General features: G+C 40.8%; 1 protein-coding gene across 3 annotated transcripts in view; it reads left to right on the top strand.

The window, feature by feature from the left end:
• The window catches only part of ADCY8 (adenylate cyclase 8), a 279,438-nt gene that overhangs the window by 245,576 nt on the left and 8,209 nt on the right, over positions 1-25,653 (top strand). For all 3 annotated transcript variants that reach the window (XM_075825719.1, XM_075825721.1, XM_075825720.1), the window contains 3 exons: positions 3,358-3,439; positions 9,681-9,839; positions 20,246-20,392. In XM_075825719.1, coding sequence (XP_075681834.1) covers positions 3,358-3,439; positions 9,681-9,839; positions 20,246-20,392 — 388 coding nt within the window. The remainder of the gene's footprint in view (positions 1-3,357; positions 3,440-9,680; positions 9,840-20,245; positions 20,393-25,653) is intronic.

Consider the following 25,653-nt stretch of genomic DNA (forward strand, 5'->3'; position numbering starts at 1 on the left):
ATGCGCAGAATATATTAAGAGGTGCGCAGCTTGGTGCATCGTTGGCTGCTCCTGTGACAGAAAATCAAATGCTATAAGCAGGTGTAGATTTGCAGCTTAACATTCGTCAGTTTATTTATGATAAATCTGTCATTCCGGCAGAGGCCCCGCCCTGTCTCCTAAGCCTCGCCCCTTTTGCGCTACTTTTGCCTACTGTGAGAAAAGTAAAACGTCCCAAATCTCAGCGCAACTTTTTTATATAGTCCCCTATAGATTCTCCGGCCAGTCCTCTCTGCAAAGCTAACGCAGACTTAGAAAAAAATATCTTACCTTTAATTCTCTGCACCAGCGCCGGGGACTCGTGACCTTCTGCTATTGCAGTGGTGGTGGTGGTGGCACTCATGCTATCAACCCTATAGATAGTTGAGAGTGTGTAGATCCAGACTGGTCACCTTGTCTGATTACGAGTCAGCCATACAAACTCATTCATGTGGCACACAGCAGTTCAGGGCCTGAAGGTCGCCCTAATGAATGAGAAGGGGAACTCCAATGTCACTAGAGTTCGTCTGCAACATATAATTTCTCTGCAATTAAAAGGTTAATTTAAGATGAATGAACGACAAGAATTTAATCTAAAAGTAAAAAAAAATAAATGAAAAATCAGTTGTCTCACATACTAAATGCTAATATGAATGTTTTTGAAAATTCTTGATTACTGATCACTGACTATTGATCCATTGAGCAGTAATAAAATATCATTAGGGTCAGTCCACCTCACAATGAGATACCATTACCGATCCTAAAGTACACAAAAATATCAGTCAAAATTTCAAAAAAGTTTCAAAAATACAAAAATTTTATTGATCGTTCCAGAGTATTTCATTGATTGTTCATGGCTGGGGTGTTAAGAAAACTGTTTAGTCTGTGGTCACCTTGAGACATTTGTTTCAATAATCTGTTGTCTTCTTTTCCTTTATTTCCAGACAGGGTGATCACATTGGTAAATTATTTCTGCAATGCTCGACATGCGCTACTATTATTGATAAAAACAAGCTTTAGTAGACTATATAGTGGCATAGTACTAGTTGTTGTAGAGATTAAATATGTACACATTACTGTCTCCATTAGAAAACCCCTTTCCAGATTAAAGCCAGCTCAACAATCAGCGGCCACTGCAGGGAAAAATTAAGATATTTTTTATATCTATATATATTATATATCGGCCATTCAAGTGATTGCCCCCTCCCCCCCGCCCCATGTAATACATGGACAGGGCGGGTCTGCCAGGGTGAAAGCCTCCCTTTGTTAGCGGCTCTCCATTCCACGTATAGAAAGGGGCTGTCAAGTGTTCATGTTTCCAATTAACTAACACCCATACATCTTACGTGAAAATGTATGTGCCCCCTTAGACTCATAGACATGTCATAAGTTTATATTAGTGGTATTGGGGTGATCCCAGTAATCCTCACCAATAGCTAGAAGGAAGGGTAAGAATTGCTTGACAGGCCACTATGCTCCTTTATCTCTAATCCATATTTTATAGTTCTCTTTGGAGAGGAAAGGTTAAACATGTATTCTCTATATAGCATCTATAGATCTCTCCTTGGATTGCAGATGAGAACCGAGGAGGCATAGATGTTCTCCAAGTGCAACCAAGGGATGGGTGAAAGGGAAGGGATATGGGTCAACTTCAGAACTTAGTTTTACCCTCATTGATCCAGATGTGTCCCATAATTTTCTTTATCAGTCATGTTCATCAGTGTTCCAGGAATCTAGGGCACTCTTCTTTGTTGATCTGCTTTAAATGGGTCCTCCGCCTTGGACAATTCCTTTTTTATTAGAAGTATCCCCCATATTAAGTTGATCACAGAGTGATCAGGTGTAATCTTTGGGGGCACCTGGCAGCAAGTGCTCAATTCCCCTGCAGCGCCACTAGAGGGGAAATGAAGCATTACAAAATTCTGATTAAAATCAATGAGATGTTTATATAATTCCCAGACTTGTCAGGTCCTCCAGAGCGAGAGATGCTCTGAACAGTTGCTCTCCTCCCTGGATAATGATGTGGATCGTGAATGCAAGACCCCCTTCTATTAACCCTGCCATAATAAATGGTATATTCCAAATTCTAAAACTCACATTTCGTTTTGCTCGGCCATTCAGACGTAGAATTGCTTTTGTGCTTTAGATCATTGTTTTGCTGCACAACCCAAATTTGCTTACAGACAAATTGTTAGGTTCTAGAAGCTTCTCCACACCATTAAATTTCCCACACCATCATAGTACCCCTGCCATGTTCATAGGTTGATGTGATGTTCTCGCTGTGGTTTGTTGAATTGTCTTTACGACACATAACCAAAAAGTTCCAGTTGACTCCTTTGTCCATAGGATATTATACCAAACAATATGAGAAAAACATTGATGTTCCTCTTGAATAGCAGTAGTTTCCATCTTGCCCCTTACCCTTGAATCACATTTTTGCCCACTCCCGTCATGAGTCATGATTCTTGGAGTCATGATCAGAGCTTAACTGAGACTGTAGGTCTTTGGATGGTCTTCTTGGATGTTTTCTTGCAATCATTTTGGTTGACCGATCACTTCTGGGAAGATTCATCACTGTTCCAGGTCTTCTCCATTTGGAGATATTGGCTCTGACTACGGTTCAGTGGGTTCCAAAGTTTAGAAATGACTTTCATATATATCTTCTGCATTTGTATATAAGGAGCCAAATACATGGAGTTCTGTAACATCCTATACAGTAGATTAGCCATAGGGAGTGCAAAAATTGTAGCCTTATTTTAAAGGGATATACCACCTCTGAGACCCGCACCCTTCAGGATAATGGGGTCCCATGACACTTGTTGTGTCAAACAAAACATCTGAGAAAGGAAGTAAAAGAGCAAATGCACCACTCTCTCCATTGTAGATTATGGGAGTTACATAATTAGCCTTCCTCCCTCCCTTCCTTCTCCATCCCCCTCTCTCGACTGCCATCAGCCTTTTTGATTCACACTACAAGGGTTACAGGACTCAGATGTTGAAAGCCCTTTTAACGTCTGAAAAGTAAAGAAAATAACGTACACAGGAAAAGTTGCAGTAACTTCTTCTGCGGGTACTATGACGCATATAAAGGTGTAGTACTACATATGAACACCAGGGAGGAAAATAGAACCTGGAGTACATGTCTTCAGAGATGGATGATGTGATATCAAGCATACATTAGAGTGAATCCTTGCATAAGTAATGTAAACAGGCTGGACAGCCGCCTACGCAATACATCTTAAGTGCTACATTACCCACCGGACTGATATTCGCCCATGGACTACGTGCTAATTTGTAAGACTCATAAAGAGTGACAATAGCTGTTTTATCTATTTCCAGCACAGACTTCCTAGGGACGAAAGAGGCTTCCCTGCTGCTAATGGCAATGTTCCTCTTAGCCGTCTTCTATCATGGACAGCAGGTGAGACAAACATTTCTTTCTCTTATTCCCGATGACTTTGGTATTTTATTATGGATGCGCTGGAAAATGTCGCCGCTGCTCAGAATGCATAATGGAAATATGGAAATAGTTATTGTAGTGGGCAATTCATCTTCCGTGTCAGTACAAAATTGTCATTAGATTTTATTTTATATATAATATTTGTGGGAAATAGTGCAATAGGGGGTGCCATAAAATGTCAGTAATATCTGAGAATCCCTTTAGAGGTCCCCCTAAATCAGTGTTTCTCAATGCAACTCCTCAAGTTCTCCGAACAGGTCATGTTTTGAGGATTCCATTAGTATTGCATAGGTGACATCATTATTGTCAGTGCATCAGGAATGACCACGGATGTTCTCTCTATGGCATATCTTCAATTATGACATGTTTGGGGTACATGAGGATTAGAAAGAAACACCAGTCCAAGCTCACTCCAACACTAGGCATAACCACAGTATGAAAGTGTTCTGTGGAGGCAACCCCGGCAGCGCCTATGATGTTTTTGGAGAGTCACCCCTTTGAGGTTACCAACAACTGAGGTTAGCCATATGCCCATTCCCAATGGCTGCCATAATTCCACAATTCTACAAGGCATTGGACCTAGAGGGAGATTACAAACAAGCCTCATATAATGAGATGACTGCTGAGAAGTGATCTCTACAGAAAAGGAAGGGCCAGTCTATTATGAATGGTGGATCCTGTGTTCTATATATAGGTGTTACCTGTTAGTGTAATCCTGCCTGTGATAATAATAAGATGACTGCTGAGAAGTGATCTCTACAGAACAGGAAGGGTCAGTCTATTGTGAGTGGTGGATCCTGTGTTATCTATGTATAGGTATTAGCCATCAGTGTATTCCTGCCTGTGATGATAATGAGATGCTTCCTGAGAAGTGATCCTTACAGAACAGGAAGGGTCAGTCTATTATGAATGGTGCATCCTGTGTTATCTATATAGGTGTCACCCGTCAGTGTAATCCTGCCTGTGATAATAATGAGATGATGCTGAGTAGTAATATCTGCAGAACAGGAAGGGTCCGTCTATTATGAATAGTGGATCATGTATTTTTTATACATATGTGTGTGTGTGTGTGTGTGTGTGTGTGTCTGTGTCTGTGTGTGTGCGCGCGTGTGCGTGTGTGTTTTACGGAAAAATGTGTTGTTGTTTTTTTAAGGGGCATTTTTCGACAACACGTTCCCTTCAAATTCATATCATAGAGAATACATATATAAGTATATACAGCATACCCCTAAATATAAATAATATAAATAATACGTCCTTAACATGTTAAATTATTATCACTATACACTGAACAGGTAAATTCAGAACAAGTCAGTTGCAGTCAGACGGAGAGAACAATAAAATCCAATGGCTCACAGATGGCGCCTTCTCTAATTGTAGTCGTTAGCTTTTAAAAATGTTTACATCCAGCCTAGGTCAGCATGAATACTTTGTCCAGCTATGAAGTACCCGTGCACATTTTGTCACCCAAGCTTTATTGGCTTCTCACTTTTACACCACATACCTCCCATGGCAGCCACAATGCCTCCATAATAGCAACAATGCCTCCATAACAGCAACAACGCCGCCATAACAGGCAGTTATGTGAGCATTTGATCTCATAGCCTCTACTTCTAATAATAGTTTTAAATGCAATACATTAATCAAATTTGTCCCCTGAGCTTAGATTTCGGGGCCATTTCTACAGGTTTGGTCGATGTTTAGTTGCTAATACCCAGAAAGTGTATATGGATGTGTGCAGGGTTGGATTATTGAGTTGGCAAAAGGGGGCAAATACCCTGTGGCCTCGACCATCTAAGGTCTTCTACCATCCTCCTTAGGCCCAGTCTAAAGTTCATTTTAGCACAAGGCCTCAACATAACCAAATGTGAAAAAAATTTAAGAATCTGAAGGCTTTCTGACTACATTGTATAGGCTTGTTTTTCTGATCAATCCTTCATTTGGAAAAAGATAAGTGTCCCACATAATATTTCGCCCAGGGGTCCCCACATGTTAATAAAGCCCTGAACGCGTGTGTATTTAAAGCTTAATTTATGTGTCCGTATTGCTTAAGGCCCCATGCACACGAACGTGTTTTTGCGGCTGCAATTCCCCCGAAAATCCACGGGAGAATTGCGGCTCCATTCATTTCTATGGGGCCATGCACACGACCGTAGTTTTTACGATCCGTGCATGGCCCGGGAGCCCGCACCGTAGAAAGAACGGACCTGTCTTATTAGGGCCGTGTTCTGCGGTCCGGGCTCATTGAAAATAATGGACGCGGCCATGTGCATGTCCCGCGATTTGCGGGCGGCTCGCGGCTGACAGTCCGCAGCCGGCCAACCCGAAAATCACAGCCGTGCACACGGCTACGGTCGTGTGCATGAGGCCTAACCCTTTTATATTATATTTTTGGGTTTTCCTTTCAGCTTCTTTAGGTTATGTATAGGGAATTTTTTGTGTCCCTCTTGTTTCTTGGCTTGACTTTTAAATTATTTTTTTTGATGACTTTAGTTTGATCCAGTTGCCTTATCCACAGCAGCTGTTCTAATCACTTTCGTGGCAGTACCCCAAGTTTTGGCTGCCCGGGAATATGGCTTCAGCTGTACATTATGTTAGTGACTTATATACAGTACCAGTAAATGGATACTAAGATATGGATGCTGTCTTCCAACAACTAGCATGAAAAAACACTGACACCCATACAAAATGCCAATTAAATATCATATACAACAGTTTTAATACAAATCTCATAGCTACAACTAAGGACCTTAATGGTCTGAAACGCGTAAGCGTGGTGCCGGGATTTTTGTTTTAATCTTTTGTTTTTTAACATGACCTAATAAACCATTTAACTTTTATATGGAGTGCTGGATACACCATCATTTTTCACTTCTATTGCTTTGAAATTTATAGCTGTTCTGTTGGAAGTTTTCGGACTAAGGGATGCATAATAGGGCCAAAGTTAGTGGATTGCCCTTCTAACCTCTTAATGACCGACAATACGCTGGTCATTAAGTGGTCTTTTTCTAAAGTGCCGTGTTTTTATGGTGTTGTAAAATAAATGTTGCATAGGTGCAGCCCGTAAAGTTTGCATGATTGCTGGCAGCACATTCCCTGTTTACATGGGGAGATGTCCTGCCATCAACGATGATTTTATAAGCTGCATAAAAGATGGGAAGAACTGACAAATAAGTGTTTGCTCATTTGTCAGCTGATCGTTGCCCTGTTCACATGGGCCAATGATCAGGAACGATCGCTCGTTCACCTGATCATTTGCCCGTATAAATGGATCTAACAACAGCCGGTGTCATAATGACATAGATCAAAATGTATTGGAGTACAGATTTATACAGATACAGTATAAGTTTTTTTTAAAAGATGTAAATTAGTAATGCCTTAATAAGATAAAAAAAAATTGTAATAAAAAAAAAGAACTAAAAAAAGTATCCACAAAAAAAATATTTAGGCCCCATGCACACGAAGGTATTTTTGCGGCCGCAATTCATTTCAATAGGCCCATGCACACGACCGTGGTTTCCACGGTCCGTGCATGGCCCAGGATCCTGGACCGCAAAAAGAACGGACATGTCTTATTACGGCTCAGGTTCATAGAAATGAATGCACGCGGACATGTGCACAGCCCGTGATTTGCGGGCGGCCGTGGGTGACACTCCGCCGCCGTCCGAGCTGCAAGTCATGGCCCGTGCACACCACTACGGTCGTGCGCATGAGGCATTACAAAAAAAAGTTATTGTTTAGTATAAAATTAATTTTCTTTTGCATACATTGAAGTAAAACAAAAAAACGACACTAATTGGCTAAACACTCGACCGCAATAAAAGGTAGAATTTATTTAGCGGGTTGTTTAACGTGAGAAACGGGAGCAGTTTAAAAAATAAACTAAAATAACAAATACGAAAATAGATTTTCTATTTCCACGGCACAAATAAAAATTACATCATTTACACAGTAATTTATATCTATCCCCAAACAATCCTAAAAAAAGAAAATTTAAGAGAACGGTCACGCATGTGCGCTGATGCTTCATTCATTCTTTCTGGGATTTCCGGAGATAGCCGGGTACAGTGCTCGGCTATCTCCGGTACTTGGAACCCCCGTTCCCCTGATCAGTGGGGTCTCAGCTCCATTAACTCTGAATTCCCTTCTAGTGTACATGAAAATGGGTTTCGTTATCTGACAACCCCTTTAACAGGGTGCACAAAGACATTCAGCTTAGTTTGTGATGCTAATCACTAAAAAACCTTGAAAAGTGACAACTGTTTTCTTAAACCAGAACTACGCTCAGAGAAGTTGTCAGTATCCTTCCCCTTATTAAGCTGGCAGCTCGTACAAATTGCATTACTCAGCACAGGTCGACAATAAACAGCCCCTGCCAGAGTGAAGAGAATATGAAATGGGCTCCATCTAGATTGGGGTGGGGGGGGGCACTGGAATCTGAAAATATATTTAGGCCCCTTGCACACGACCGTAGAATTACAGACCAATTCACTTCTATTGTCCATGGACACCTTCCCGTATATTTGCGGGAAGGTGTCCGGGCCATAGAAAGCCTCCGCAAAAGATAGGACATGTCCTAGCTTTTGCTTTTTACGGACCGTACTCTAATACTTTGTATAGGAGCACGTGCCAAAAATACAGGTGGCGGTCCGCGGCCGGCCGTGCCCGTAATCGCGCACCATGATTACTAAGGCCCATACACACAACCGTATTTTCATCCATCTGTAAAAACGGATCCCTAGTCATCTACAACTTATCCGCAGAAACGGAACACTATCCGCAAATACGGTCCATAGTGTATCCGTATTTGTGGATCCGCAAAAAAAGGAACAAAACCACAAATGATGTGCAACATCTGCAAACCTGGCATCGCCTAACAACGCTTCCGTAATTACGGACGGCTAAGGGTGCACATCCGTAGCCGTCCGTAATTACAGAAGCGCCCATAAACTTCTATGGGGAGTCTGTGCCGTAATTACAGACAAGAATAGGACATGTTCTATATTTTACGGATCATTTCTACAGGACGGACAACCGTCTGTAAAAATACAGGGAGGTGTCTGTAGCCCATAGAAATTAATGGGTCCGTAATTACGGATGAAAAATACGGTGGTGTGCATGGGGCCTCACCTATGGTTTTTTTACTGCATCATTGATGTTAATGTCCAATATCACTGGAATTATTGTTGTATAGTTCTATGTGTGTCATATTTTGTGGCCGTTGATATTGAAAGGTTAGTTATTTTATATCAGACAAAAATTTTTTAATAATTTTAAATAAAAACAATAACACAAAAACAGCAAAAAGCCAATCTTTCTGCTACGAGTGGGAACAATTGCTCAGGGACCCGCTAACAAATTTTTAATTGCAGCCAAGCTAAAAATAACATCAGCTGGCAAGTAGCGTGGAAATTCATTTGGTTAGATGAGAGAATCGAGGTAGAAACAAAAGTTATGTATCTCTCATCCATCAAAAAGGCAAAACAGCAAAACTACATTATTCTACAGAAAAGGAAATGTTATTCAGTCTCTAGACAGACCGAGCGCCTCTGTACAAGAAATAATTCAAGACATATCTGGAGGCCAAACACAAAAAGAAAATAATTTCTCTGTAGACCAAATGGTCCCAATGGGTTATAAGCTGCCGACGAATGGCTCCGCTATACAGAACAGCTAAAATAATGACCAAGCCCTAAAAAATTAGTAGTTTGATTCTTAAAAAAATGTATACCTCTTTTTCAAATTAAAAAATCTCAACAAGCCAGGACAACCCCAAAAATGTGAGTGTTATCAGGAACCAATGGAGTCTTTAGTGCATAGTCTGAGTTATATCACTTAGGTTTATTTTATTTTAGATTTGTATTTTGTTTTTATTTTAGATGTTTTTAGTATTTTATTTTCGATTTTTTTAAGTTTTTATTTTAGCTTTTTATTTTATGTTTTTGTTTTATTATTCTATTTTAGATTTTTAAATTACATTTTTTATTATGAATTTTATTTTTTATCGTTACATTTTTTATTTTATTCCTTTTTTATTTTTTTGCAATTTATTTTATTCTGTTATATATTTTATTTATATACACTTTCAGGGGGGAAAAAAGTTTGCACTGATATAGTTAACACATTTTGCCCTGTATTTTTTCATTTTTAAAACTGCTTTATTTAAAAAATATTTTTAATATAAGTAATCATTGTTTTACAGCTAGAGTACACTGCAAGACTAGATTTTTTGTGGCGGGTTCAAGCCAAAGAAGAAATCAGTGAAATGACAGAATTGAGGGAACATAATGAAAACATGCTGAGGAACATTCTTCCGAGTCATGTGGCTCGCCATTTTTTGGAGAAAGACCGAGATAATGAGGTATGTGCCTTGGATTGCTCGTTTTATCTATGTCTAATTATATTATTCAGTAAGTACTGTAGATTCTTATATGAGACTCTCAAAAGGCAAAAGTACTCATCCATATCTAAAAGATGTATATGCAGGCCTATTGTAAAAAAAATAAAAATGCCCCTCTCTTGGTTCACGCTCATGCACCCTCTCCCCAGCCCAAAATAGAAAAGTCGAAAGCATGTTTACCTCGACCCCTAACATTATTGTTCCTCCCTTGTAGCAAAGAAGGTAGAATGATACATGGAGCTATGTCTCCCTCGTTTTCTAATATTGTTGTTTGAGATGGCCCCACACAGGATTAACCCCTACTCTTTCCTCTTTGGGAAATAGGTAAGGCCAACCTGAGCGTGGATTGTGCTCTCCATGGCTCCGACACCATCTGTGATACGACCACTTTTGGCCTCCAGGTTTCCAAAATCTTGTGCTACGAAAATCCTACAATGATTTTGACCATTAGCATTACACAGTAAAGATAAATTAAAGGGGTTTAGTAAAGATTACCCCTTTCCATATTCTCTAGTAGGGCATTTTGAGGCTGCTTTTTGTTCTGGATGACCGGGGTTGTCTTTTGAACTCAATTGGGAAATCGCTTCTACCAGCAATAATCTCTAAAGGACATGAAAAAGGGGTTGCCCAGTACCAGGAAGAGGACTAGATATAGGTGAAGGTGGGCCTTTGGGCAACAGAGTCACAGGGAGCCCCGGGTCTACCCCACCATCTGTTTGACCAGCATAGAACATACTGTAAAGTACCAGTGGGTCCTGGCATCTGCCAGCTTTGCCTGGTACTGACACCAGCCCTGTTCAGGACCATGATAAATTATGTGCTATTTACAAACCTTTCCAGACTCGGGCCAGTCTTATAGTTTTCTAGGACACCATTGCCCCTCAGTGCTGTTGGGTAAAATGGAAGGGACAACTTTTCTGGTAGCATCATAGAGAACAAATCCACCCATTTTTGCCATTCACACTGCCTGATATGCGCTATGAGCTGGTTTGCAGGATGAAGAGGGGCACTAAAAAAGTGACAACCGTTCTGGGTGCCAAGTGGTGGTACTTCAACACGGAATCAAAAGTGATTGGAGATCGCCTAACCAAGAACACACGCCTCAGTCATGGAATCCGCACTATTATTTTATGACCTTTAGGTTGGTTTTTTTTCTTTTTTCGTTTTTTTTTTTTATTTCTCCCTACAGGGATATACTTTCTGCATAGAGTTTTTCTTTTAGATCAGGACTTTCAGTCCTTTGATCAACTCCACACTATGTAGCTCAGATAAGAGCTTCAGCTTTTTTAAGGAGTTGTATATTGTTCTGTACTCTATAGAAAGAGCCTTTATTCAGTCGCCTCTTGTAGTAAATAATCTACAGGAAATGTTCTGTAGCGGCTGAGTGCAGCAGAAGCTTCTCCATTAAAATCCATTACCCCTTTTATGTTCCCGGTGGCTGCTTTATAATCAAGAAAGCGATAAAAACTTCAGTTCAGGGAACTCGATATATAGTAGAGAATAAAGCAGGGCAACTCCACCTCTGTAGACACTACCGGCATATACTCCATGCAGTACCGGCACCATTATCTCATCCTATCCCATGAACAGACATTTCTTCCTTCTGCTCAAATCTGGTTTCCGATTATTCAATGGATTCCATTGACTTAATAATAGTGTCTATTGTTTGGACGGGAAGAATGGTGCTGCATTCACCCACTTTTCTTTTTGTTAAATGTGTCCGAATCTGCGACGAAGGCTCAGAACACAGATGTGAAAAAAACCTTTCCCATACTTACCAACATTTATTCTCCCACAATTAAGAACATTTTGATCCCCTCCCGAGAACGCCCCTGAAATAGCTGTAAATGCCCTTTTTTCTTTAAAGGATCTGCCAGACACAGCTTCTGTGTCGACGCCCGTGGTTAATCAGTCTGCACCTGCTCCTAAGTCTGATAGAGTGACTCGATCTGCTACCACTCAGGCTGGGAGGCTCAGGAGTGGGAGAACCTATCACAGCCTGGCCAGACGGTTCTAGCTCCCGCCCTCGGCCTATTTATACCTTCATGTCCTGCTTGTCTTTGCCTGTGATTCTTTCCTGTTTCCTGGCTCTGCTGCTCCTGCTATTATTATTGACCTTGCTTCATTTTGACCCTGGCTGTACGTACTACTCTCCTGCTCTGTGTCTGGTACCTCGTACACTCCTGGTTTGACTAGGCTTGTTTACTACTCCTGTTGCTCACGGTGTTGCCGTGGGCAACTGCCCCATTTCCCTTAGCTTCTGTGTACCCTTGTCTATTTGTCTGTCGTACACATATTGAGCGTAGGGACCGTCGCCCAGTTGTACGCAGTCGCCTAGGACGGGCCGTGCAAGTAGGCAGGGACTGAGTGGCGGGTAGATTAGGGCTCACCTGTCTGTCTCCCTACCCCGTCATTACATTTTCATATAAATTTGCATAAACTCTACCCCTTTTGTGGTTTGGTTTGCAGGATGGTCCCGCCAAAATCAGGACTGTTGACAAGTATGCATGGGCGTACACAAAAATTATAGGGGGCCATAGCAAAATTCAGAATAGTCTACGCCACACCCTCACGGAGAGCTCTGATAAATAGGAGCAAGTATGTCGTTTTCCTAGCTATTTGGCATTATCTAAGGAGGGGATTTCTTATAGTTGTTGGCTCATGAAGATAACCCATGTCTATATGCCCCATTAGGGCATATGGACATCACGGAAGTGGTTTCCCGATCGGGACCCTCCTCTTATAGCCAGAGCAGAGGGCCAATAGCAATAAGCGACTCTTGCTCTTGCTCCATGTATTACACAGTTGGCCATTTATTTGAATAGTCAGCATGTAATACTTCATTTTTCCTGGAGTGGCCGCTGTGGGGAAAATGCATGGACAGCCTTACTATCCCTGGTGATGATTGCTGATTGCTCGGTGTTTCTGAAACCGAACCCTTATGCTGATTACTGAGCCAGCTTCAGTATTAAAAGAGTCTGTCTTCATGTGAATCTTGGCAAACTCGGTGACAACCGCTGTGGAAGCTGTAATGGCGGCTATTCGGGTCGTCCCACAACTTTCACAGAAACAGATATAACGACGAAACCGTTGAATAGAACTTTTAACCATTGGAACAGAACTTTAAACATCTTAACAGAAGAAGATGACCCAAGGAATTATATTTGCTGGTGAATTTTTTATTTGAGGTAAAAATGGGCTTTCAGGAGTCTGTACCGGCAGCTAGATATAGCACTCAGTCATAGGCCATGATTTTACACAGCGCCATTTCGACATGTTAGACCTGGGATCAGGTGTTTGTTGTCGTATGTACCACATCTGAATGTCCGCTTCGTTAATATACCTGCATACTAATTATTATAATTACACCCTGCTCTGCTGTATTCTCCCTATTCATAGGCACAACAATATTGTAATGTCACATTTTTTTGCCATTCTGGCGGATTTTTATTATATGACATTATTTTTGATATTTGAATTTTCATACAATATACAATTATACACAAATTATCGCAACCGTGATGGAAAAGTGTTGAATTAGTAATAACGGAGGATGTATGATAATGGTAATAATGAGTATGATGATAATTATAGTGATGATGGTGGTGGTGATGATAATTATAGTGATGATGGTGGTGATAATTATAGTGATGATGGTGGTGGTGATGATAATTATAGTGATGATGGTGGTGGTGATGATAATTATAGTGATGATGGTGGTGGTGGTGATAATTATAGTGATGATGGTGGTGGTGATGATAATTATAGTGATGATGGTGGTGGTGGTGATAATTATAGTGATGATGGTGGTGGTGATGATAATTATAGTGATGATGGTGGTGGTGATGATAATTATAGTGATGATGGTGGTGGTGATGATAATTATAGTGATGATGGTGGTGGTGATGATAATTATAGTAATGATGGTGGTGGTGATAATTATAGTAATGATGGTGGTGGTGATGATAATTATAGTGATGATGGTGGTGGTGGTGATAATTATAGTGATGATGGTGGTGGTGGTGGTGATAATTATAGTGATGATGGTGGTGGTGATGATAATTATAGTGATGATGGTGGTGGTGGTTATAATTAGAATCAGGGTCGCTGTCAGCAAACCTGGGCAGAGGCCGGGCACACTGAGCTTGGGGGCCCCTGGCAATCTGGGTAAACACGCTCTGTGTTGAAGGTGAGGGTGGTCTAGGCAGGGGCCCCGGACTACAGTTCATAAACTACAATGATAGAATCGATTCACCTATTATTAACCAGTTCAGGGTATTTTAGGCATTCAGGACCAGACATTTAGTCGTTTTTAGTAACCGTTAGTTTAACGGCTACTTTTTTTTATATCTTTGGGATATCGTTGTGATATTATGGCTTTTTTTGTTTTTTTTAGACCTATGCAAGTTTCTTTTTTAGCATTTTTATACACATAATTTTTAAAGTATAAGGGTCCGTTCACAGTGAGGTTTTTTTAATGCGAAAACCACGTTGGAATCGGCGCCATTTCAAAATCTGCCTGAAAAAGTAGTCCTTAGGCTTGTAATTTGAAAAAATACTCAAAGTAATATGCTTTCTTAAATTCTAGTTACTCACAATACTAATCATATAGCGTTACCCTAAAATGGACGTTTTAATTTCCTATACTTTAATGTTCACCATTGGCTACCGTTAATTTTATATTCCATTTTTAATTTGGACTGTTTGAATGGGAATTAGCACTATGGCATACGGCAACAATTGTCAGGGAAGAGAATTATTTGTGTTTTTTTACCTTGAAGGCCGCATGCACACGACCCTATTGGTTTTGCAGTTCGCACAACCACAGGTTCGTTGCGGTCTGTTGGATCGCAAAAACCCTTGTTGTGTATCCGTGTGTCATCCGGACTCACGGATCCACAACAATTCCCTAGTATTGGTAAATCCGCTAATCCGGACCGTAAAATGACTTGTTTGGATTTGCGGCCCCTGCACTGATTCGTGTAAATCACGGTCCTGTGCATGGGGCCATAGAAAGAATGGGTCCGCAATTTATCAGTAAAAATGCCTGTCATGGGGTTTGTTAGGTTAATGCACGATCAACAGAGCCAGAGACGACAGGGCAACTCCAACAGGGTTTATTGCATCCAATGCTGACAGAACAAGTCACGTTCAATGCAGGAACAACACACAGTCCACAAGATAAGGTGATCACAGGAACATCTTCAGAGCGCTGGCCTCAGCTTCAGCTCTCCTGAAGGTCTAAATCCAGAAGATCTCCAACCTCCCCAAGACAAGCCCTTATATCTCCCCAGGGGGAGGAACATCCTTTCAGTTTCACTGTCTGTATGTGAGTTGTAGTCCTTTGTGCTATTATGTGGATTGCCACAGCCAGGATGAGGACACAATGGGGAAGATAATTGGATCTGTCTTGTTTGCTGGTCTGCACCTGAGCTGAATATTACTGTGGTGCCTCCTGATGACCCCCTGTGGGGACTGGACAATGACAACACTTTATGTCTTGTGGACTTCACCTCTGACTCATCTGATTGTCCATAGGCTGGAGACATGACCTGTGGTACTTCGTTACATAGTTATTTCTCTCTGCTGAGGACTCCCAATAAACCACACATAATGCACCATCACAACCTCTCCCCTCATATAATAAGTGAGCTGGCCAAGTGGCCTACACAGGCCGCTGGCCACCTCACTCATAAGCCACTTATTTCAGTTCAATAAGAACAGTCCACAGGCTGTAAAGAAAGTCCAGTGCACATGTACATCCGGGGCTAAGAGCAATGTCTGGAAACACAACCACAAAGTTCAAGACACTTCCACAAAAGTTCCACATCATCTGTTCGCTTTGGAAGAACTGATCCGGTGGCCTCCAGGACTGTCCAGCCCGTGAGATGGAGTCTCTGGGGTCTGGAGGTTTCTTGGGACCTTTTATCCAGTTTACAGTTCTCCGCATGGACCATGCAGACACTTTCCTCCCCAGTGCGTCCCACCACCATATATTGGGCAATGCTGGCCTACTATCTGACCCATCACCCAGGCAAAGATCATACCAAAAAATATAGTCACTGTTCAGAATTGTAGTGAGTCCTGAGAATTTGGTGGCAGTAGATGGGGAGATAGAAGTCAAACCGTTTTTAGGAAACAAGGGCCTTGGGCATATTTGAAAAGGGTCTGAAGTCTCACCATCATGAAGGTCACCACTGCTGTTGGGACCAGTGTCTTGTTGTCCTTCGCAGACCTGCTCCTCCAACGCTCCTTCTTCCACCTTAGAACTCGCTGACACTCCAGTGTCATCCTCATCCATGTTGGAAGACTGTGTGCCTGGAGAGTCCATACTGACCGTAATATCCACAACATCATTGGACAAAGACAAATCAGACCTCAAGGTAACATTACAGTTGGGTTCCTCGATCTCTTGGAAATCCTGGGGTGAGGGGAACGCAGGAAACACATCGCCAGGAGAAGCACAAACTTCATTGCTCACTAGTGGGTCTGTTTCGTGTGACTTAACCTCAGTTGGGCTTTCAGAACTGGCACTGGTGATCTCAGTGGCAAAGATTTCAGGAGGTCTAGTGCTAGTTATATCGCCTGTGTCCCCATCATCCACACCAGTGCTAGCCACATCTCCTGCATCTTCATCATCCACAGGACCCGTTTCTGCAGATAAACTGACATCCCCTGTATGCAATCCTTCCGGTCCTGAATCAAGCCCAGAATCCTTTACTTCCTCTTGGTGCTCCCATGTCTTATGGTATAAGCTTCCCACAGACTTCACATCACTCACCTCAGGACACTCTGGAGCCTTCTCTGGAGATCTGTAGCGATCCGAGCCTGAAGCAGCAGCACGATCCTTATAACATTGTGCTGGCCGTTCACACCATGTTTGCAGCACCTCTCGCTCCGCTGTTGCCAGACACCAATTCCAGTCCCAGTCCCAGAACTTATCATCCTTGGAGGCCAAACATCCCAGAGCATCCATGGTCTCCTGGTACAACTCCCGAGCTCGCACAATAACTTGTTCCTTCCTTGCCATAGTCAGAGCCTTATCCCAAGCCCAGCGTTCAATGTGTTCTGTAGAGTTTGGTCCGAAATAGTCCATTGCCTCCTGGTAAAACACAATTGCTCTCCTCACGATAGACATCCTGGTATTCAGACCTCTGTCCATCTCTCCTGCACTCTGTTGGTCCCACTTCTGACACCAGTTGTCATGGGGTTTGTTAGGTTAATGCACGATCAACAGAGCCAGAGACGACAGGGCAACTCCAACAGGGTTTATTGCATCCAATGTTGACAGAACAAGTCACGTTCAATGCAGGAACAACACACAGTCCACAAGATAAGGTGATCACAGGAACATCTTCAGAGCGCTGGCCTCAGCTTCAGCTCTCCTGAAGGTCTAAATCCAGAAGATCTCAGTTGTCATGGGGTTCGTTACATTAATACACGATCAACAGAGCCAGAGACGACAGGGCAACTCCAACAGGGTTTATTGCATCCAATGTTGACAGAACAAGTCACGTTCAATGCAGGAACAACACACAGTCCACAAGATAAGGTGATCACAGGAACATCTTCAGAGCGCTGGCCTCAGCTTCAGCTCTCCTGAAGGTCTAAATCCAGAAGATCTCCAACCTCCCCAAGACAAGCCCTTATATCTCCCCAGGGGGAGGAACATCCTTTCAGTTTCACTGTCTGTATGTGAGTTGTAGTCCTTTGTGCTATTATGTGGATTGCCACAGCCAGGATGAGGACACAATGGGGAAGATAATTGGATCTGTCTTGTTTGCTGGTCTGCACCTGAGCTGAATATTACTGTGGTGCCTCCTGATGACCCCCTGTGGGGACTGGACAATGACAACACTTTATGTCTTGTGGACTTCACCTCTGACTCATCTGATTGTCCATAGGCTGGAGACATGACCTGTGGTACTTCGTTACATAGTTATTTCTCTCTGCTGAGGACTCCCAATAAACCACACATAATGCACCATCACAATGCCGATAAATTGCGGCCGCAAAAATATGGTCGTGTGCATGAAGCCTTAATTTTTATTTTATAGTCTGTCCCACAAAGGTCAGAAAAGACCATTAAGGGACTTTATAAATTTTTTTTACGCTATAACTGAGTTTGTTACAGGGGAAATCAGCTCTAGGGTGAATTCACACACAGCTAAATTTGTTGCAGAAGTTTTGGCAACTTCTGAGTGAGGTTTACAGAAATCCATGCACAAACAGCAGAAACAACTCTCTTCAAAAGAATGGAAATGATTTTCAGTCGCAGACATTTCTGCTACAAATATGCTGCGTGTGAATATTTAAATGTCACTGTTAGGGCTGTGCTGGGGGCCTGTTCTGTCATGAAAAGGAGATCAGCAGCACATCACCGTCCCAAAAACTCATGGAAATCGTTTTATCAGGAAAAGTTTCCATCCGGTGCAAGCCGTGTCAAGTCATCGCCAATCTCAAGCTTGAGAAAGACCCACATTGGGGTCGAAACGTCGTTGTCTATTATGGTGAAATAAAAGTTGGTGACGCTCCTTTTTGATACCTTAAAACAACCTGTGCTGCGGTCTCTCTATTTTCTGTTCAGTCATGTCGCCACTGGGAAAATTGAGCATTGTGTATGTGAAAACAGAGAAGACAGGGTCCCCAGCAGTCTCTAACTGCTGGACCCCCATCCGTCAGCTGGCCTCTCCCCCGTCAGTCAGACTAAAACCTGTGCCAAAAGTGTTCATTGGCATGGGTTTAAGAAAAATGTATGGCAAGTGGTCCTTAATCACTGTCCAAACCTGTCACTGGGTTTGGTGCTACTAAACCACCAATATGTCGTTATGCAGCTGGGGTTTAGTGTTTCGAACCTGCAGAGGTCGAAACCGGCTGTTTAGGCAAGAGTTATTAATATGACTTACAAGTTACTGAGATCAGTCCGGGAGCGGCTTTGGGTGCATACGCATATGAAGCCAAGGATAATACACCGCACAAGCGTAGTGAACGAGGTGTACTGTCCTCGGGTTTATGTGCGCAATGCCCACGTGCCTGATGCCGCCGGACTTCTCTCCCAGACTCGTCTCAGTATCCTGTAATGGGAAAAGGTTTTTTTCATTACTTTTAATATAATATAATTTGTAGTCACCCTAGGGACTTGAACAAGTGATCGTTGGATCGCTGGTACAATACACTGCAATACTTATACATTGCAGTGTATTGTGCAGTTTCCCGGCCCTCTGGCTGAACTTAACAAGAGCACCAAGATGGCAGACCTGGGGGCCTTCATTAGGCCCCCAGACTGCCATGACAACCATTAGCATCCCACGATCATGGTGTGGGGGGGCTGATGGGATGACAGGGGGAGGGGGAACCAAATGGTTAAATGGCCGGGGACAACGTTATCTCTATTAGGGAATTCTGAGTTGATAGAGGAGTAGTCCTCTGTTCAGGACCCTGATCTCTTGGGCAGAGTAGAGTGTGGTTACAAAGAGCATCTCTCAGTCTGGAGGACCTGTCCTGTCCTGCAGTACACAGACAACCCATTGATCTGAATGGGCACTATGTAATGCTTCATTTCTCCTGTGGTGGCGCTGTTGGGAAATTGAACAATTACAGATTACAGCTGATCGCTAAGGGTCCAAGCAGAGGGACATTTTGTGGTCTCCTTAATGATCGATGTGATCTCCTTCTAACAAGTAGCGATTGTCCAAAGCAGACAAGTCCTTTAAGCGGTTAAATATTCTAAAGTGGAATCTCAGACCTAACAAATTGATTCACCCATGCATCCCAATAGATGACGATTCACAAACTGACTCCAGAAATAGTGCCCATCAAATTGGGTGGAAAAAATGGTCTCATCTCTGATTATGATTATAATAATAATAATAAAAAAAATAATAATAATAGTGAAGATGATAATGATAAGATATATTATTTATGTAATAATGTCCCCTAAACTGTAAATTATAAGAATAAGAGACGTCATTAGGAGTTCCATGAATGTATAAAAGCAGAAAGCTGCGGGCTGAGTACATTTACACAGGTGACAGAACTCGGACGTGAATAATATTCTTATCATTTATAGCAGGGGATACAGCGCTCGTCTATCTCTGTCTGTCCCATAAATAATAAAATAGAAAGGTAGTTCGCACAAGTGACCACCACTCTATTTAAATGGGGAACTTGGGACCCTTGTTCTTGCGATCGATCGATTCGTATCCCAGCAGTCGAACCAGCAGCGATTAGACCTGTGGATACGTGATAAATAATTTTCAAGGGATAAACTCTTTAATTGTTTGGAAGTAAAGTGTCAGATGAATCTATTCTCTATTGTGAAGCTTTATGTTACTGACATCTTTATTATTTGTTTTCTTCTCCTCCAGGAGCTGTATTCTCAGTCCTATGATGCTGTAGGTGTCATGTTTGCTTCCATCCCTGGATTTGCTGATTTTTATTCACAGACGGAAATGAATAACCAAGGCGTTGAATGCCTCCGTTTGCTGAATGAAATAATCGCCGACTTTGATGAGGTAAACACCACTGACTGTTAGGACGGAAGAAAGGTCTCAGACTTCAGAACACAACATTTATTTATCTCTCTGAATATATAATCTATTATAATACTAGCCCCCTATATACAAGAATATAATTACTATAGAATTCCCCCTATATACAATAATATAGCTACTATAATGCTGCCCCCTATATACAAGAATATAACTACTATAATACTGCCACATATATACAAGAATATAATTACTATAATACTGCCCCTATATACAAGAATATAACTACTATAATACTGCTCCCTATATACAAGAATATAACTACTATAATACTTCTCCTATATACAAGAATATAACTACTATAATACTGCTCCTATGTATAACAATATAACTACTATAATACTGCCCCCTATATACAAGAATATAACTACTATAATGCTGCCCCTATATACAAGAATATAACTACTATAATACTGCTCCCTATATACAAGAATATAACTACTATAATACTGCCCCCTATATACAAGAATATAACTACTATAATACTGCCCCTATATACAAGAATATAACTACTATAATACTGCTCCCTATATACAAGAATATAACTACTATAATACTGCCCCCTATATACAAGAATATAACTACTATAATACTGCCCCTATATACAAGAATATAACTACTATAATACTACCCCCTATATACAAGAATATAACTACTATAATGCTGCCCCCTATGTACAAGAATATAACTACTATAATACTGCCCCTATATATAAGAATATAACTACTATAATACTGCCCCCTATATACAAGAATATAACTACTATAATACTGACCCCTATATACAAGAATATAACTACTATAATACTGCCCCTATATACAAGAATATAACTACTATAATACTGCCCCCTATATACAAGAATATAACTACAATAATACTGCTCCTATATACAAGAATATAACTACTATAATACTGCTCCTATACACAAGAATATAACTACTATAATACTGCCCCTATATACAAGAATATAACTACTATAATACTGCCCCTATATACAAGAATATAACTACTATAGTACTGCTCCTATATACAAGAATATAACTACTATAATACTGCCCCTATATACAAGAATATAACTACTATAATACTGCTCATATATACAAGAATATAACTAGTATAATACTGCCCCTATGTACAAGAATATAACTACTATAATACTGCTCCTTATATACAAGAATATAACTACTATAATGCTGCCCCCTATATACAAGAATATAACTACTATAATACTGCTCATATATACAAGAATATAACTACTATAATACTGCCTCCTATATACAAGAATATAACTACTATAATACTGCTCATATATACAAAAATATAACTACTATAATACTGCTCCTATATACAAGAATATAACTACTATAATACTGCCCCCTATATACAAGAACATAACTACTATAATACTACCCCTATATACAAGAATATAACTACTATAATACTGCCTCCTATATACAAGAACATAACTACTATAATACTGCCCCTATATACAAGAATATAACTACTATAATACTGCCTCCTATATACAAGAATATAACTACTATAATATTGCCCCTATATACAAGAATATAACTACTATAATACTGCCCCTATATACAAGAATATGACTACTATAATACTGCCCCTATATACAAGAATATAACTACTATAATACTGCCTCCTATATACAAGAATATAACTACTATAATACTGCCTCCTATATACAAGAATATAATACAGCTCCTATATTCAAGAATATAACTACTATAATACTGCCTCTATATGCAAGAATATAACTACAATAATACTGTCCACTATGTACAAGAATATAACTAATATAATACTGCCCCCTATATACAAGAATATAACTACTATAATACCGCGATCTATGTATAAGAATATAACTACTATAATACTGCTCCCTATGTACAAGAATATAACTACTATAATACTGCCCCCTATATACAAGAATATAACTACTATAATACTGCCCCTATATGCAAGGATATAACTACTATAATACTGCCCCTATATACAAGAATATAACTACTATAATACTGCTCCTGTATACAAGAATATAACGACTATAATACTGCCCCCTATATACAAGAATATAACTACTATAATACTGCCCCCTATATACAAGAATATAACTACTATAATACTGACCCCCTATATACAAGAATATAACTACTATAATACTGCCCCCTATATACAAGAATATAACTACTATAATACCGCGATCTATGTATAAGAATATAACTACTATATTACTGCCCCCTATATACAAGAATATAACTACTATAATACTGCTCCTATATACAAGAATATAACTACTATAATACTGCCCTATATATACAAGAATATAACTACTATAATAATGCCCCCTATATACAAGAATATAACTACTATAATACTGCCCCCTATATACAAGAATATAACTACTATAATACTGCTCCCTATATACAAGAATATAACTACTATAATACTGCCACTATATACAAGAATATAACTACTATAATACTGCTCCTATATACAAGAATATAACTACTATAATACTGCTCCTATATACAAGAATATAACTACTATAATACTGCTCCTATATACAAGAATATAACTACTATAATACTGCTCCTATATACAAGAATATAACTACTATAATACTGCCCCCTATATACAAGAATATAACTACTATAATACCGCGATCTATGTATAAGAATATAACTACTGTATTACTATGATACTGGCATGGGGGAATTTATATAAGAAACGTATTGCAGTTCCTTTAGGGTAGACTTTCTCAAATGTAACAAATGTATGCAAATACTATGCAGTTTGCTTCCCAGTATCAGTCTTCTATTCCATCATCAGGGGGTCTCTTATAATTATATGGGGTATTATTGTTGCGTCCATGTTGTCTGTATTGAGATCTTCAAAGACCAAATAAAAAGCAGAGAGGATAAGACGAGTTTTTCATGGACTCCAAGAGACATGTGTTAATGTATTTAGTACGATTCCGGTGCCATCTGTACCATACTTGGGTGACCTTAGCCGACTGAAACATTTCAGAAGTGCAGCAGATGGACCGCTCTGTGACTGGAGGAGAAATGCAAGTGGCTGTGATTGAAACTTCAGAAAAATAAAAAGATTTTTATTCCATGCAAAATATTATGCATCTTAATTAGTTCCAAACAGAAAACAACATGCCTTGAGATTGGCATATGGATGCATAAACAGTGTACCCGGGCAGCTCGCATTCCAAAAAAATCAGGTCATAGAAATTCAGAATATTCAAGAGCAAATATGTTCTGTCTGTAAAGCAGTTTGAATTCCAGAGCCTTAAAGGGATATTACTCTGTTTTATTTTACATGATTTATGCTAGTAGCGATGAAGGGTCATTTGCAAGTAAGTGGGATTCATTCAGGGCGAATTTGCCAAATAATTAGGCCAAACCAATGCTATGGGGCCCATTGAGTTGAAGAAAGGGGGAGGGGTGACTGCCATTGATCTCTTCCTCCCCATATGCTAATTTCCAGTTCGCTTTACTGCTAGAGACAGGGGCCGACACAGGCAGTAGAGGGCCCCTGTGGAAGAACAATATATTGGCCCCTTGCTCTTTATAAGGAGCCCCCTTATGTCTCTCAAACAATGCAACAATTGATAGCAAAGAAAATCATTAGTTTAGGCCCTTACATGCAATCTAATAGACAGTACGAAGCTGCTTTTAGGGTTGCTGTGAGCCCCCTTACCTACTTTGCCCCTGTGCAGCTGCACAGGTTGCTCATATTATATTTCCGCTCCTGGCTTGAGGCATTTTTGGGATATGGGTGGGTTGAGCTGAAGGACATTAGTCCAGACATTCACAAGATTATATCTCGACACCGCGATTGTCCATGGTAACTGGGCCTATAAGTTTATATTTGATAAATTGGCTGTGAGCCTTTTATAATGGGAGCCAGGTTCCCTTTAATAATCAACTTTATCAAAAACATTGTGTATGGTCATCTTCAAGGGGTTTTCCAAATTATTTAAAAAATTGGCCTCTATAGGAGGGATGCAAAAAAAAAAAAGACATTGCTCACCACACAGATCCCCATTGTTCCAGCACCGCCGCTTCCGGTGCTCCCCGCCGCTGTGTATTGACATAGCTGCAGCGATGAAGTGCTTGTATAACCACACGATCGTTGGAGCCAGTCAGTGGTCTCAATGGGTATACGGCACAGGATCGCTGAGGCCAGTACTTGGCTGCTACGATCACGTGGGTATACGGACACGTCATCGCTGCAGCTATGTCAATAAACAGCGGCGGGGAGGAACGGATCGGCGTGGCTCGCTGGAACAACAGGGATCTGTGAGGTGAGTAATGGCTCTTTTTTTTTTTTTTTTTTTTTTGCATCCCTCCTACCTTGGCAATTTTTTTAAAATAACTCAGAAAACCCCTTTAAAGCCTGACTCTACTTAGACACTCATTAGTATAAACCCCTAGCTCATTATCTGACCCTTCTTCTCCATATCTTGGTGCCTGTCCTCCTAAATTTTGCGGTGACCAGGCATCAGTTGTCCTCTTCTGGTCCTGTATCATTGGTGGTCCTCTGTACTACAAATAATAACTACCATTGAGCCAACCTTTTGTGGATGTACATGTGTAGACAGGGTGGTCACCGATACAGGAAGCGATACAGGAAGCGATACAGGAAGGGATGCAGGAAGGGATACAGGAAGCGATACAGGAAGGGATACAGGAAGGGATGCAGGAAGGGATACAGGAAGCGATACAGGAAGCGATACAGGAAGGGATACAGGAAGGGATGCAGGAAGGGATGCAGGAAGGGATGCAGGAAGGGATGCAGGAAGGGATACAGGAAGGGATGCAGGAAGGGATGCAGGAAGGGATGCAGGAAGGGATACAGGAAGGGATACAGGAAGGGATACAGGAAGGGATACAGGAAGGGATGCAGGAAGGGATGCAGGAAGGGATGCAGGAAGTGATAAAAACTGAGAAGAGCAGGTAACAGAAAATTCAGGAGGGAGGATAAGAGTGGAAAACCACCATCAGTGGGGGCAATGGATTGTATTGTTTAAAGATTAGAGAAAAGTTTGTACAAGTAGAGTTAGGCTTTAAGACATGTGTGGACTACACAAGGTCGGAATATAATGTGGGAAAAAGGGACATTTACCTACCTTGGGTACACCATCTCCCAGTTCCCTCAAAAGCTTCTGAGATACTCCCAGAAGAATTAAGGAA

Source organism: Rhinoderma darwinii, chromosome 5, assembly GCF_050947455.1.
Source record: "Rhinoderma darwinii isolate aRhiDar2 chromosome 5, aRhiDar2.hap1, whole genome shotgun sequence".
In the NCBI taxonomy this organism is placed as follows: Eukaryota; Metazoa; Chordata; class Amphibia; order Anura; family Rhinodermatidae; genus Rhinoderma; species Rhinoderma darwinii.